General features: G+C 36.4%; 1 protein-coding gene across 1 annotated transcript; it reads right to left on the bottom strand.

Moving 5' to 3' along the window:
* Nucleotides 1–3,254: 3,254 nt before the first annotated feature.
* Nucleotides 3,255–10,899, bottom strand: LOC133862950 (nuclear pore complex protein NUP96). Its single transcript, XM_062298877.1, has 6 exons — nt 9,948–10,899; nt 7,040–9,651; nt 6,564–6,687; nt 5,291–5,439; nt 4,497–4,594; nt 3,255–3,636 (listed from the first exon to the last, which is right to left on the bottom strand). The coding sequence occupies exons 2-6, from the start codon at nt 9,593–9,595 to the stop codon at nt 3,444–3,446; spliced, it is 3,120 nt and encodes a 1,039-aa protein (XP_062154861.1). The 5' UTR covers nt 9,596–9,651; nt 9,948–10,899; the 3' UTR covers nt 3,255–3,443.
* Nucleotides 10,900–14,010: the final 3,111 nt, after the last annotated feature.

The raw sequence follows: 14,010 nt of genomic DNA, 5'->3' as shown, positions 1-14,010 counted from the left end.
TCTTTCTTTTCTTCTTTTTTTTTTGTTTAATCTTTCATCTCTTCCTCTCGATATTTTTTTAAATAAAAAAAATATTAAAAAAATATTTAAAGAAAGTATAAAGTTTAATAGATAATCTGTTAGAGTTTATATTAAAAACTTATAGCTAAAATGAAAAAAAAAAAAAAAAAAATATATATATATATATATATATATATATATATATATATATATGTTATATTTTGAATAGCTAAAATAGTCACTATTTGCTGAAAAAGCTCTAATATTAAAATGTTTCAAACATTAAAAATAAAAAATAAAAAAAAAAATATATATATATATATATATATATATATATATATATATATATATATATATATATATATATATATATATATATATATATAAATTATTATTATTTATAAAAGTGATAGTTTCTTGTCTGTCGTGTATATTACATTAACGGTGTCCATTTGTCCTCGAAAGTCAAAAGGTGGTAAAGATAGTAAGAGGCCATAATTTAATTTCTACCTCTTTGAGCTACGAATAGGCCAATGAATTATTTCATTTTAGAAAATTAATAAATGACATACTTCTTCCAATGAAACGAGGATTAAAAGAAGACTGGAAGTAGACAACTCAAAGGGAAGTATGACCAATAGGAAAGAGCCGACGTGTAGAGAATTGATGGCCATGTCTACGGTTGTGTTTTAACGTCATTATTTTGTGTCTTACTTTCAGCTTCTTTCTCCTTTCTTCTTCTTTTTTCTTTGTTTCTTATTATTCAGTTAGGGAAAGGAAAAGGACAAAAAAAGAGAAGATTATAATAAATAGAAAATAAACAAAATGAAGGGCCACCTAATAACCGCGACAGTACAGGAAAAAAAAAATTAGAAACAATTGGTAATGGGCCAAATGAATGGATCAGCCCATTGGATTGGCCGCAGCAAAAGTAAAAGTAAAGCTACCAACACAACACCTACTGCAGCAACAAGTAAGCATTGAAGATGTGGTGATTGGATCCATCGAAGAGGAGCACTATCTTGGCATCCAGTGAAGAAAGTTCCCGGCGAAGGATGCTTGCAACACACGCACTCTAAGATGGCACGTGGTGAGCACGAGCGATGGTGAAGGATGTCGGCTGGAGGAGCGGAGGCTGCAAGGGCCATACCGCCTCCCCCAGTGGCTCTCACAAATGAGGCAGAGGTTCTCAAGAAAATTTTCACTAAGAAAAAGGTTGAGAGTTTCTCTCACTAAAACTAGAGAGAGAAGTGGCAAGAAAATTTGGTTCTTAAGAATGAACCTACTTAACACATCACTTTTAATATAGAGGAATGCTAGGCATCCAAACATTTTTTTCTAGAATTTGATTCCAACCTGATGTATCATAATTTTATGAGATTTATCATTTTGGGAAATATGTCACAATCTCATCGGATTGTGACACTTAAGATTGCATTTCTCTTTAATATATCTTACTTTCAGCTTAAAATAGCATTCCGAAAACTAAACATCTCCTTCAGAAACACAAAAGAATAAAGGATTTAGATTGGATTCTTAAGAACTATAGGGTTTCTGCAATTTTCTCAATCTCAACATTTCCTTATAATGAACGGTTGGAAACAAATTATGTCAATAAATATAAAAAAAAATAAAAAAAGAAAAAAAAGAAAAAAGATGAAGTTATTTTGGATGGTCCCACCACCCAATCAACTATTTTGTAGGGATGTACATGTAGATGCGGATGCGGTTATTGCCCATATCCGTATCCGCATAATTTAGTTATTACTTTTCGGTATTTGCATCCACATTATACGATTACTAACCACATCCGCGCAGTTATTACAATTATTGAATACGGTTATTATCCGCTATCTGCGTATTGGGTAATTGGCATTTTGAACCTATTTTAGTTTTTTTAGTCTTCATTATAGCCTATTTTAAATGATTTTGAAAATAGTTTCATCCTGATTTTAGTGTTTTTGGTATGTCTTAGTGTTTTAGATGAAATCCATATCTTGATTTCACATTCCAACTTAAAAATAACAAAGAAAATACAAACACCACATGATGGGTTTATTCAAAAAAATATATACATACAAATTACAAGTGCAGTTGTTCAAATGTAAATCCAATATTACAAATCCAGCAAAATAATATATATATATATATATATATATATATATATATATATATATATATATATATATATATATATATATATATATATATATATATATATATATAAAGTAAGTGGATGCGGTTATTCCGCATATTCTAAAAACGCAATCCACATTCGCATATGCGGATAATGATTTTTGCTAACTGTATATATATATACATGTGCAAATTGCAGATGGTTACGATTAATACTTAGAATAGGTAAGGGATGACCAAACATTCCAAAACACGTGCTTTTGAGAGCAAGTGAATTGATAGTTAGACCCCGGCAAAACACATTAGGAGGGATCCAGCCACCTCTAACCTGCATTGGGGGTGGTCAACCAGCTCCACGAGGATTTCCAGCCACCTCTAAAAAGCAAGTTCTAAGGCGGTTAGCCACCCTTCAGAGTAACTTACCATCCCTTTGGTTTTATAACTTTTCTTGCTTTTTTGTTTCTGTTCTTTTCTTTATGATGATATGACTAATTATTAATCTTTCTATGCAAGTTGCTGGCCCAAGCAATTCTCAGAGAATCTCAATCCAAATGATCTAATCAACTAGATGCATATCCTGACAAGGCAAATTAATTAAATCAACTTTGAAATGACCTTAGTATATTTCATTACCCTGCTATGAGAATGTGCCCTAGTGCTTACAGCTCGTTTTTATTCTCTATTGTTTTAGGTACAACAGAAGAAGATTTTATTTTTTATTTTTTATTTTTTTACAAAAAAATAAAAGAAAAAAAGAAGAGGACAAAACAGAACAACCAAGTATTGAGGTAAATAGTAAAAAATATACCCCAATTGCCATCACTAAACTAAGGAACCTCAACAGGCATGACCACTGAGTTTTCATGAACGATGTTGCTGCCATCATTGCAAGGGGCTGAAAATTACATTGTTCATGCTCCTTTATCAGTTGTTGAATTGAATGTCTTCCGTAATCCTATGCAGTTTCCAATTTATATCACGATTCTCTGAATTCCTTTGTGGCTGACCAGAACTCATGCCATACGTCAAGACAGCTACCAGTGTTTTTCTCACTTCCAATGTATTACATTCAAACAAAAAGACTTCAAAATCCTAAAATCTAAAGACATGCTGGAAGATTTACTTGTTGGGTTTTTTTTACCAAGAAAACTGCAGAATATCTCGTAGAATGAAGTTATTTTGATCATTTTGCCCTGAGCAATACAACGGGCTAGGGGATGTAAAGAAGCAAGTTTACAACAAAAGACCCTCAACTTCACAACACACAAAGACCATGAGTATTCGATATGCCGTTAAAGATGTAGAAACTATGTAGCCACCTCTGAAAGAAAGCACGTAAAAACAGACACTGCACCCTGCAAATAACTTGAGCGAAGGTCTTCAGGAATAGGAGCACTAGAAACAGTGTCAAAGCAGCTTAGCTGACCATCACATGTTGAGCCTTCAATGTCAGAAAGAAGCAAACCGCATATCTCCTCCGCCATTTTTGAATAAGCTACTCTGAAAACACAGTAGTAAACAGCATTCAAATTCAAGTTGAAATCTAAATACAAACACGGTAAAAGAACACAATTTTTCTTATGGAATTTACTGAGTAATTGAGTAATGATGGATGATAATTGGTTGGGTTCAGATGAAAATCGAAAGAAATTGTAGTAAAATTGTATTGATGGAAATTTGGGAAAAACAGATTGGGTTGTTTCGAGGACAACCTAGCCCCTAAGAAAAGAAAACACAAACTGATCAAGGTTCTAGACAACTCCTACAATTACATACGTGGACCCTTTTATACCAACAGGCTACAATCATTCCAACAACTTACATGGGTTATAGGCCATTATTCATCTCAGCCCATTTACAAAATGCACACCTACTAAACACACCAGCTTTTATTAGACCCATTACAAACAAAAAGAAACAAGAACTAAATGAAAAGGACTAGGCCAGTACACTTGCTCAAAATTGTTTTTGTCGCAAACATGACTCCAAATAAATTAAAATTTTCTTTTCTTCCACATTTGAGGAAGATGGTGCCTCTCTCCCTCTCAGGCACACACTCACATTCTGAAATCTGAATCTCTTCTAACTCTATTTTTTCTCTTCATTCTTTTATGCTTGTCTTATGAAAGCACATTAATGTGAATTCTTTTCCAATTTTGATGATAGGATGACATATTAAAATTAGGTACATGCCCAAATATGAACATATGTGGCTTCAATTATGAGGTAGTTGAATGCAAAGGAGTGGTACGACAAAATAATATCAGAGGCCACAGACTGGCAGTGTCTCACAAAATAAAAGCGTCTGCATGCATATTATCATGGATGCAAAAACTAAGCCAAGGGATTGATATGCATACCTTGCATCAACTTGTAATCTGCCACTCAAAACTGTCAAAGACTCATGTAACCGGCCAAGAAACTCTCTACAAGCAGCATTTTTGCTCACAAAAGAATCCTAAAAAAGAACATTAGAGAAAGAAAGACAAGTTATTACTACAATGCATTTGAGGATATTCCATAAATTTGGGCCAATAGTTTGAGTATTCAATCTCCTTTGTCTGAATTGATACACCATAAAAGCCACCAAAAATCAATATAATCATCATTCCCAAGCCTTTATCATTCTTCTACTAAAATTAACTACATTAACTTTGACCATATTCTTTTTATCGTAACAAGCTTTCAGCTATTCCTTTTTTCACTCTGCTAGCCTACTAGCAACCAGATCAGTCCCATGGCTGTTTTGCGCTTTAGGGTAATTTTAATGCTAGCCCAACAAGGGGAAAAGCAACTAAGTGAATGAACAACTGGTCCAATACAAGTCATTTGTCCCCAAAAACCACCAAGCATTCATGATAATGCCTACATAGGACACATGCATTATATCCTTTTTTTTCTTCAACCCAAAATCCTAGAAAGGCCCATTCATCAGTCTAGGCCTGGAATGATATCAACAACACAGTTCAAGCTCCAAACCAATTTATAATTATATAACCACTCAATTAAAACAAGTTAGCTTTGATCTCTTAATCTAGTTCAGTTGGGCAGTTGCTGCTTTACATGTAGAGAGTAACACACACAATATACTCCATTAAGAACAAGATACTCTATTAAAATCAACAATCTCAATATTTCGGATAAGCTTTCATACCAGTTCACTCATAGTATTGTTATCTTCCTGCAATGAACTTCTCAATAGATAGAATGAAATATAAATTCCAGCTCCCAGGTCCCAATTTTCAATTTCTGACTTTTGGTCCTCCATAGAAGTAGCAAGCCTCCATATCTCCGAGTGTTTGGCTGCAAAAAGGGAAAACAGATCAAACAGTGGCCTTAACTGAAGCACATGGAGTCCAGAACACAAGCTCACCCTTTCCCTCTGCTAGTGGAGGAGAAGTCAGAAATATTAACAAAATTCAGCAATTATTATTGAATTAAAATAAAAACACCATTGACTTTTGAAATTTTTTTTTTGATAAGTACTTTTGAAAATTAAATGAAACATAAAACTAAATGCTAATAAACCAATTAACTAATAAGACCTAAATAAAACTACATGGACCAATATTACCAAAATCTTAAAGAAAAAAAAATAGAATTGGTCTCTAAAATTAAATAAGACTAATTAAAAGTAAAATTCATGCCTCACCCCTTGCATCATCAAGTATATTCTAGGAATTCCTTGCAATGTCTGTCAACAAGACGTTTAAAGACACAGATGCTCAGATGACCTTCTAAACTAAGCTTCTAATACCATATTTTTAAACCTTTGTTAAAGCTCGACAATGCAAGTTTGCCAACAGTATCACTCAATGGAATAGGTAATGATAGATCACAAAAGCATAAGATACTTATGTAAGCTAAAATGAAATGCTACATAGATGAATATCCAATATGATATTCAAAGGCATATCATAAGATAATTTCTCACAATCATATACATAAACCAACTAATGATCAGAATCATTTTTTTTTTTTTTTATAAGTAACTAATGATCAGAATCTTCTCATTATATCCTCGAAGAATAATTCAAAAGTAAACCTATATAACTTTAAAACCACACAATGGTGCACCTCGGTCCTCGGTGTTGACACATCCATCCACATTGCAAAAGGCCATGCCAAATAACTTTTGGGTGCATGCTCTAAATCTAATTATGTGAACATCTCACAACAACATTGTCTCTTTTTTTTTTTCTTTTTGCTTTTTTATAAGTAAAGCATCATCTTCACTTTAGCTATACAAGTTCTAGTATTAATTCTGCAAAACTATGTATGGCTATCAAAAAGGAATTCTCCAAATGATTGATTGATTGCCTTTAGAGACTCTTAGCAACTAGTAAAGATTTTTTTTTTTAAAAAAAAAAAAAAAAACTCATATAGTACACAAGTAGCACTTACTTAAGCAATAGATGAGATTTTACCTGCCAAGAACAATTTATGAGCAACCGATGTTATGAAAATAGTATGAGCTTTTTGCCAATGTGCACATTGAAGAAAGTGTTCAAGTGCCTTTGAGAAATCCCCATAGTAACTAAAGTAAACTGCCTGCATTGGTCAGGAATGGTATAATTCAATCAGAGATACTCAACAAAAGAATCAGAAATTCTGTTTAATATCCAAGACTACTCCAGTGGAATTAACTACAATCTAATCCATGTAGAAGACGAGGACAATATAATCTTTCACAAAACTTTCACCAGGAATTGAAAATTAATGGTAGTCTTAAACATCACCACCAGCTAGACTGGAGTTTCAAAGCTAGGTGCAAAACCATTTGAAACTCACCAAGTTTGCAGCATCGGCAACGTGCAAAATAATCACACTAAACCCAATAGAGGGCATCATGAAAGGGTTAGAGATATGAAAAGTCAACCAAATTCAAGAAACAATGACATACCATAGCCTCATGAAGCCACGCAGCTGGGACACCCAAGTTCTCAATAAACTGGGTTTGTGATTCTTCTGAACTCCACAATTCACAGTACTGGAACAATATTTCCCGAATGAGATTCACATGCAGATATGGAAAATCTTCACAGTAGGGCATATGAAGGATCACATAGATGGCCCAATGACATTTCCCCAGACACAACAGCTGCGAGACAAGTCCCATGTCAAGAACATGAAGATCATTAGAAGTTATAGCACCAATTGCTTCCAATACTGCACGCTGATGCCAGATCATATGGTAATCAAGTGGATCATTTGTTGAAGATAAGGCAGTGAACATTGTCTTCAAATAGCCAAAATCGCCCTCTTCACTGGCATGAAGAAGCATAAGATAATATGAGAAGTCAAAACGTTCCTCTGTACCCCATTTAACAACCTCTTCCACTGGTCCTTCATCAATATACACTGGAACAGGATATGGAGCCTTTCCGTCAACAAGAAGATGTTGATAAGCATGGAAAACAACAGGCAATGAAGTGTCAGGTGGTAGTTGATACCACATCAATAACCCTAGAAACCTCTTCCAATCAATATTCACATCATGCAAAGCACCATGAATATTACCAGAAAGCAATTCATAAAGTCTTAACCGGTCCTTCTCAATGAAACTGAAATCCAGCTTATTGATTCTCCAAAGATCAAGCTGCCGCAAAACATCAGCACGATTAACCATGGAACCACCAGCCTGACTTAATAAACAAGCCAGTCTCACATCTCCTTTAGAAGCAGCCAGCTCCACAGCTGCATCAAGCTGCCGCCCAGTCAAGAGTAAGAATACATGTTCTAGGTAATTGGACTCATTCAAGGAGCTTATTGTATCTTGTACACGAGGGCAAACAGTCTCTTGCAACCATAAGCTGTACTCTGCCCTTCGAATAAGAGGTAGTGCTTCTAGGTCAACTTCAGAAGAAGCTTCCTTCATATCCTGCATCATGTCTTCCTCGTTATCAGCACCCAAGGACTTCAACTTCAAACTATTTTCCCGATTGGAAAAAAGAACTTTTATCAATTCCCAGACCATTACTTGATGAGACAAAACCACACGAGTAGAGGAAGTTAGCCCGGGAACTTCCAACCTCCTCTCCAGCATATCTCCATATCTCCTACAAATCTCTGAAAGCATTAAGCGATCTGAGACAAGTTTTAGAAGCCTCAGTTTGAAGGAACCAACTTCAACTTCTTTTGTTTCATGATTTATCTCATTGTGGAAATTTAAAGGAGAATCAAAAGCAAACTCAATAAGTTCCTCTCTGACTTTGTTATTTTCATCTCTAACAACTCTATCAATAGCAACCTTCTCTAAATTGATAACAGACGATAACACTCTTTGAGAATTGTTACTACCTACTGGCGTACCAGTGTGAACAAGGATCCCATTTGGGCCCCACCCTACTCGAAATGACCTACCCATGAACAAACCTGCATCCACTATGTTGCGAGAATGGCTTCCAGTTACTGGTGTTTCTTGCTTGAGGTCCAGTTTAAAACCTGAACCTTCAGGTTTTATTGGCTTCAGCAACATACCCTTATTTTGTGGGGCCATCAGAATAGCTCCGGGAGAGTTTGAGTCAAAACTACCATGGTTGTACTCAAGCAATGCTAATGGGGTTTTTCGAGCAACTGGTGGACTAGATCGATGGCTCATCCTCTGAGTAGAGTTATGTAAAGGTCTTATGTATTCTTTACCAAAAGATGGCTTCTGACATGTCAGTATTTCCTTAAAATCTTCTGCCTCCTCTTCCTCGTCAGGAAACATCAACATTTTCATTTCTCTCATTCTTACAGGGTCAAGCCCAAGATGTGCTGGAAGAGAATGAGAGAGCAAAACACCATTGGGGCCCACGTGTTCTTCTTCATCAATATCAGAAATCTCACCGCCATTCACCCCCACAGGATTCTGAGCTACAGTTGCATCATCTATCACAATATCTTCTTCATCATCTTCACTCAATCCAAATCTGCTGAAATGTTGAACCAAGAATTTCCATTCACCATTTGCTGGGTCGAAAGAAATGAAGTGAGCCCCTTGTCTCTCTGCACTCATTCTTAATGTGTCCCCAATCATCTCCAGTTTCCCCTCTTCAAAACCGAGTGATCTTACTCGAAGGACCAAAGTCACCTCAGCAGCCTTGTTAAGTCCCTGCCCAACCACCGGCTTGGCATTTTCATCTTCATACACAACTACCTCATGCCTATGGAACTTCACAATGTCATCTAAATCTAACTGTCTAATGTCAGTCTCCCCAAGATATTTGACTGATCCATAACCAACCCTCCCAATCGTGAAATCCAAAACTCGGCTACAATAACCAGGGTCTACAAGCTCCCGGGCAGCCAACTCCTTCAAACAGGGTTTCATATAATAATCAGCCGATCTTAAATTAGGCAAGATAACTTCAATCCCTCTCAAAACCTTACATGACTGAAAATCAGTCTTATGAGGGATCCTTCTTTTCTTGTACTGAGATACAACTTCTAAACTAGTTCCCACATCAAAGTCCATACCGCTTGAATTACTAAATCAGATGTTTCTCGTACTACGAAGTTCACTGGAACTCCCTAATAACATAAAATACCATATTAGTTCATTGATAACACGTACTACACTACTTCTCATACAAATAGCAATAAATCGTAAATTCGAGGCAACCAACTCAAATGACCAGAATTTCTCTAATTTAAATCATTTTGACAATCCAAACTCTTTTACCTCCCCTTGGAAAAAAAACCAACAAAAAAAAAGTATACAATTTGTCTTCTATCATTCAGAAGCCACCTTCTACCGCATTGAAAAATTAACCCTAAATTCCACATGATACACTTATGCAAGCAACAAGCCCTAGAAATTAACACACCTGATAGGATTCTCGGTGCTTCTCGAATCTTTCCCTCGGCTTGGTCGTTTCACTTGCCTTCTCTTAATTATTTTCTCAAACTTATGATTGTCGTTTCATTCCAGAATGTGGGCTCCGTTGGCGGAGCCTTGTGCTCTTGATATCCTCCCGGCGGTGAGGTCTGCTGATCGTGAGGCTTTGAAATCGGCGGTGGATTGCTCTGTGTTGGAGATTCCTCCGCTTGAGCCGAAGCATAAAGTGAAGCCGCTGTGTCTGTTGGGTATGAAGAAGGTTGATGCTGGTTGTTCTGCTCGAGGCTCGGCAGGCTCTGCTAGGGGGTCTAATTTTCGTTTGAACTTGCGTAAATGGAGCAAGCTGCTCTTCAGATTCAACTTAGTTATGGGCCGGGTTGTTGGGAAACTTTTGGGTCGGTCTGCTGGGTCTGGTCTGGGCCTCAAGAGCAAAAAATTTCGTTTGGGCCGGCTCTTGCCGAAACCCAAACTCATAGAATCATTTGACACGAAAGCCACTAAGGGTTCGGGTCCTGTGTCGGATCCTGTAGCGGGTAATGTCTATGCGAAGTGCTGTCTATGTCCGCCGATTGCCCATGGGAGCTCTCTTCGGCCAGAGATGTCTTCAGCGGCAGATTATGTGGTGGTTCAGGGTCTGTCAACCCCTGGGGGTGGGTCAAGATGTCTGCATCTTCATCCAGCGGTTGATTCCGCCAAGCCGTTTGTCTTTCCACCCTTGACGACACCAGAGATGTTGTCCTTTGTGTCTCTGGATGCTCCTCCTGCTCCAGTAAGTTCATTTGTTGGTTTTGGTTCTTCTAGTAATCCTGCCCCTTTCCCAAGCAGCTCAAGTGGTGCTAACTTGACTTTTCAACTCACCCCGGAGGGAGCTTCTCAACCCATCTTCGCCCCTCCTCCTCCCTTAGGGGCGGCTGTGTTGGGTGAGAAAATTCGTTGTTGTTTTCTAATGGTGCGTTTGGGTATTGAATTTTGAGAATTAGAATTGAATTCTAATTCTATTTACAAATATCGAGGTAAAAAATTGTGTTTGGATGTTGAATTTTGAGATTGAAAAATATTATATTTTAATGGTAAAAAATGATTGGAAGTTTAAAAAGTTGTGTATAATGATTGGTATTTTGAAAAGTTGTGTAAAATAATAATTTAAATAATAATAATTTATTATATATTGATTATTTAATTAAAAAATAAATAAATAATTTTTTTAAAAAAAAATAAAATTAAAATTTAAAAAAAAAAAAAAAATGATGCAGGGTGGCCGCGCGCCACCCCCAGTGGCCGGGGGAGGCCGCGCGGCCACCCCCAGTGACCCTTGGGGGTGGCCGCGCGGCCTCCCCCGATGGTCGGGGGTGACCGCGCGGACACCCCCGCATGGTCGGGGGTGACCGCGCGGCCACCCCCGCCCGGGTCGGGGGTGGCCGCGCGGCCACCCCCAAGGGGTGGCTGCCAACCGTCAGCCACCCCTTGTGTTTTTAATTAATTTTTTTTATTTTTATTTTTATTTAAATTTGTATTATTTTATTATTTATATGTGGGACCCACGCGCTTTTTGGGAGACAGTTTGTCCTGCGCGTGGGGCCCAGCCATTACTCAAAATTGCAGCTTAAAATTCAAACGAAATTCGGGTCAAATTCGGGTATTCGGGCGGGTTGGCGGGTTTTGGAAAAAACCCGAGTGGAATAATTATTCCACTCGGTTGCCAAACACACCAAGCCTTTTAATAAATACTACATGTTGGATTTTTAATATTGATAAATTTGGTGTGATAACTTATTTGGTTAATTCAAAAAATGAAAGAGCTAAGTAATAAAGAATATTGCAGAGTATTCCTCAAGAAAATGAAAGAGCTAAGAAATAAAAAATATTGCAGAATATTTTTCAAGAAAATTAATGAGCTGAGTGGTGAAAATATTATAAAATGTTAATCATGAAATAAAAGATTTGTGATGTGGAAAATATTATGCATAATTAATTGTTTCTAATTGGTTCTTGTTTTGTTGACAAAAAGATTCCATATCAGGGCACTGCTTAATCACGAACATCGTAATTCAAAAGATTTTCAGATTATTGCAGAATCAATATTCCAACATAGAAATGACTGAACAATAGAAGATATGTAGTATATTGCTCAAGAAATGAAGGTTTATGAGACAAGGAAAGTTTTGGCAAATTTACAGCTCATCAAAGACGGTTTTCCCTAGTGACCATTCGGATGGCTAGAGGAAGCGTCTGAACACCCTCTAGTGTTCGATGAAGTGTCCAAATGGGTCAGCAAACGCCAACCACATAAATTTCTTGTTTGCACAGATGTCTGGATGACTCAGCGGACGCAACCCACAGAGAGCACATGTTCGTACAAGTTTTAGGACGCAAATGTGGTAGCTGCGAATAGTAGAAATGTTCTACTCAACCGTCCGGACGCTAGGCAAGCTGTCCGGACGCACTCCAGCAAACTTATGAAGAATGTTGCTTACCGTCTGGATACCGCCTATAGAAATCCGATTTATTTTATAATTAGGTTTTCCATAGTTTATTTAAAGGGGCTCATAGGGTGTGTTTTGTAAGAGTTCCATGATAGAATTCTCAATGTGCTAAAATAAGGTGTTTATGCAGAAATTGTAATATTTGATAGTTCTCTTAGAATTATTATGTGTGATTTGATCAACCATTGAAGTCTAACTTAGGGAGGAGCTTTAAGTTAAAGGAGTCAATTGAAGAACCCTTCAGACAGGAAGTTTGGTTGGAAGGTGGTCACGTATAAGTACGTATTAGAGTTAAATGTACGACTACTGCATAAAGATATGTGAGTACAACTGCTTTGTAACTAGCTATTTCTTCTGAATAGTTGATTTTCTGGGTTTAGCTGCCCCGGAATGTTTTTTTTTTTAGTACAAATATTTTCCATTTCGTAACTAAAATATCTATGTTCTTTATTTTCTGCACTTTATATTTTGGTTGTGATTGCACACACACACACACACACACACATTATGAGTCATATTTATTTTTCAATTAGTATCAAAGCAGATTCGCTTGTGATTGGATTAATTTCCAGAGTGAGATTCATGACTCATTTTATTATGGATTCTTCTCAATCATCTGAATATAATCTTGATGGTGAGCTCTATAAGGATCTTATGAAATTGAGTAAAATCTCTAAGAGTTCCTATGAAGAGCTTAAAGAAGTTAAGCGAGAAAAATAGTTATTGGTTATTCAATTGTCTGAATCACATGTTTTAATTGACTCTTTGAAATTTGAAAACACCATGCTTATTGAAACTGTTAAATCACTTAAAGATAAATTGAAGGAATCTAAAGATCTCTTAAATACCAAAACGATACCAGCTTTAAAATGTAAACATTATTTTTAAAAAATATTTTAATATATATATAAAAAATGGTAGGTGGTTAGAGGTTATTAACCGCCTCCGTCTACCCATATAACCGCTAGCCGCCTAGACGGTTAACAGTTATTTATAATCGCTTTCGAAAGTGATTATGCAGTTAGCGATTATAGAGCAATTTGTAGAAGCAAGCTGACGATGCTAGTCACGTTCATCACTAGGCCCACACTCTAATAGCTTTGAGGTGGTGCTTCTTCGTCTTTGTATTTCTTCAACAAAATTCATGATAGTTGAGCGTTAGCAAGCATGTGCTCGTGCTTGTTATAGACGTGTCATTCAGTTTAGCAGGTCAAGAACTTTTCGGGGGGCTGTATTTTCTTTCGCATGAACTAAACATGATATATCTTCTAAAATTGATTATTAACGTTTCTTATATATATATATATATATATATTTAACACTTTACTTCCTTAGGGGCATTTTGGAGAGTCCAAGTGATTAAAAGTTATGTGGGACCTACATGACTGACTTTTCGTCATGGAAAACGAAAAAAGTTAACAAATGAATAAACTTGCCAACTTGTAAAAATTCGGAAGGGTAGATTGTCACTTTTTTAACATTTGATGCCAAATCGAAAAAGTAGTCCAAATTCGAAAGGGTTAAATGTATTTTTCTTTATATTTTTCTATTTTTTTAAAATATTTTATA

The sequence above is a fragment of the Alnus glutinosa genome, chromosome 3 (genome assembly GCF_958979055.1).
Source record: "Alnus glutinosa chromosome 3, dhAlnGlut1.1, whole genome shotgun sequence".
In the NCBI taxonomy this organism is placed as follows: Eukaryota; Viridiplantae; Streptophyta; class Magnoliopsida; order Fagales; family Betulaceae; genus Alnus; species Alnus glutinosa.
The sequence above is the reverse complement of the archived record's forward strand: the minus strand, read 5'-3'. Positions and strand labels throughout refer to the sequence as shown.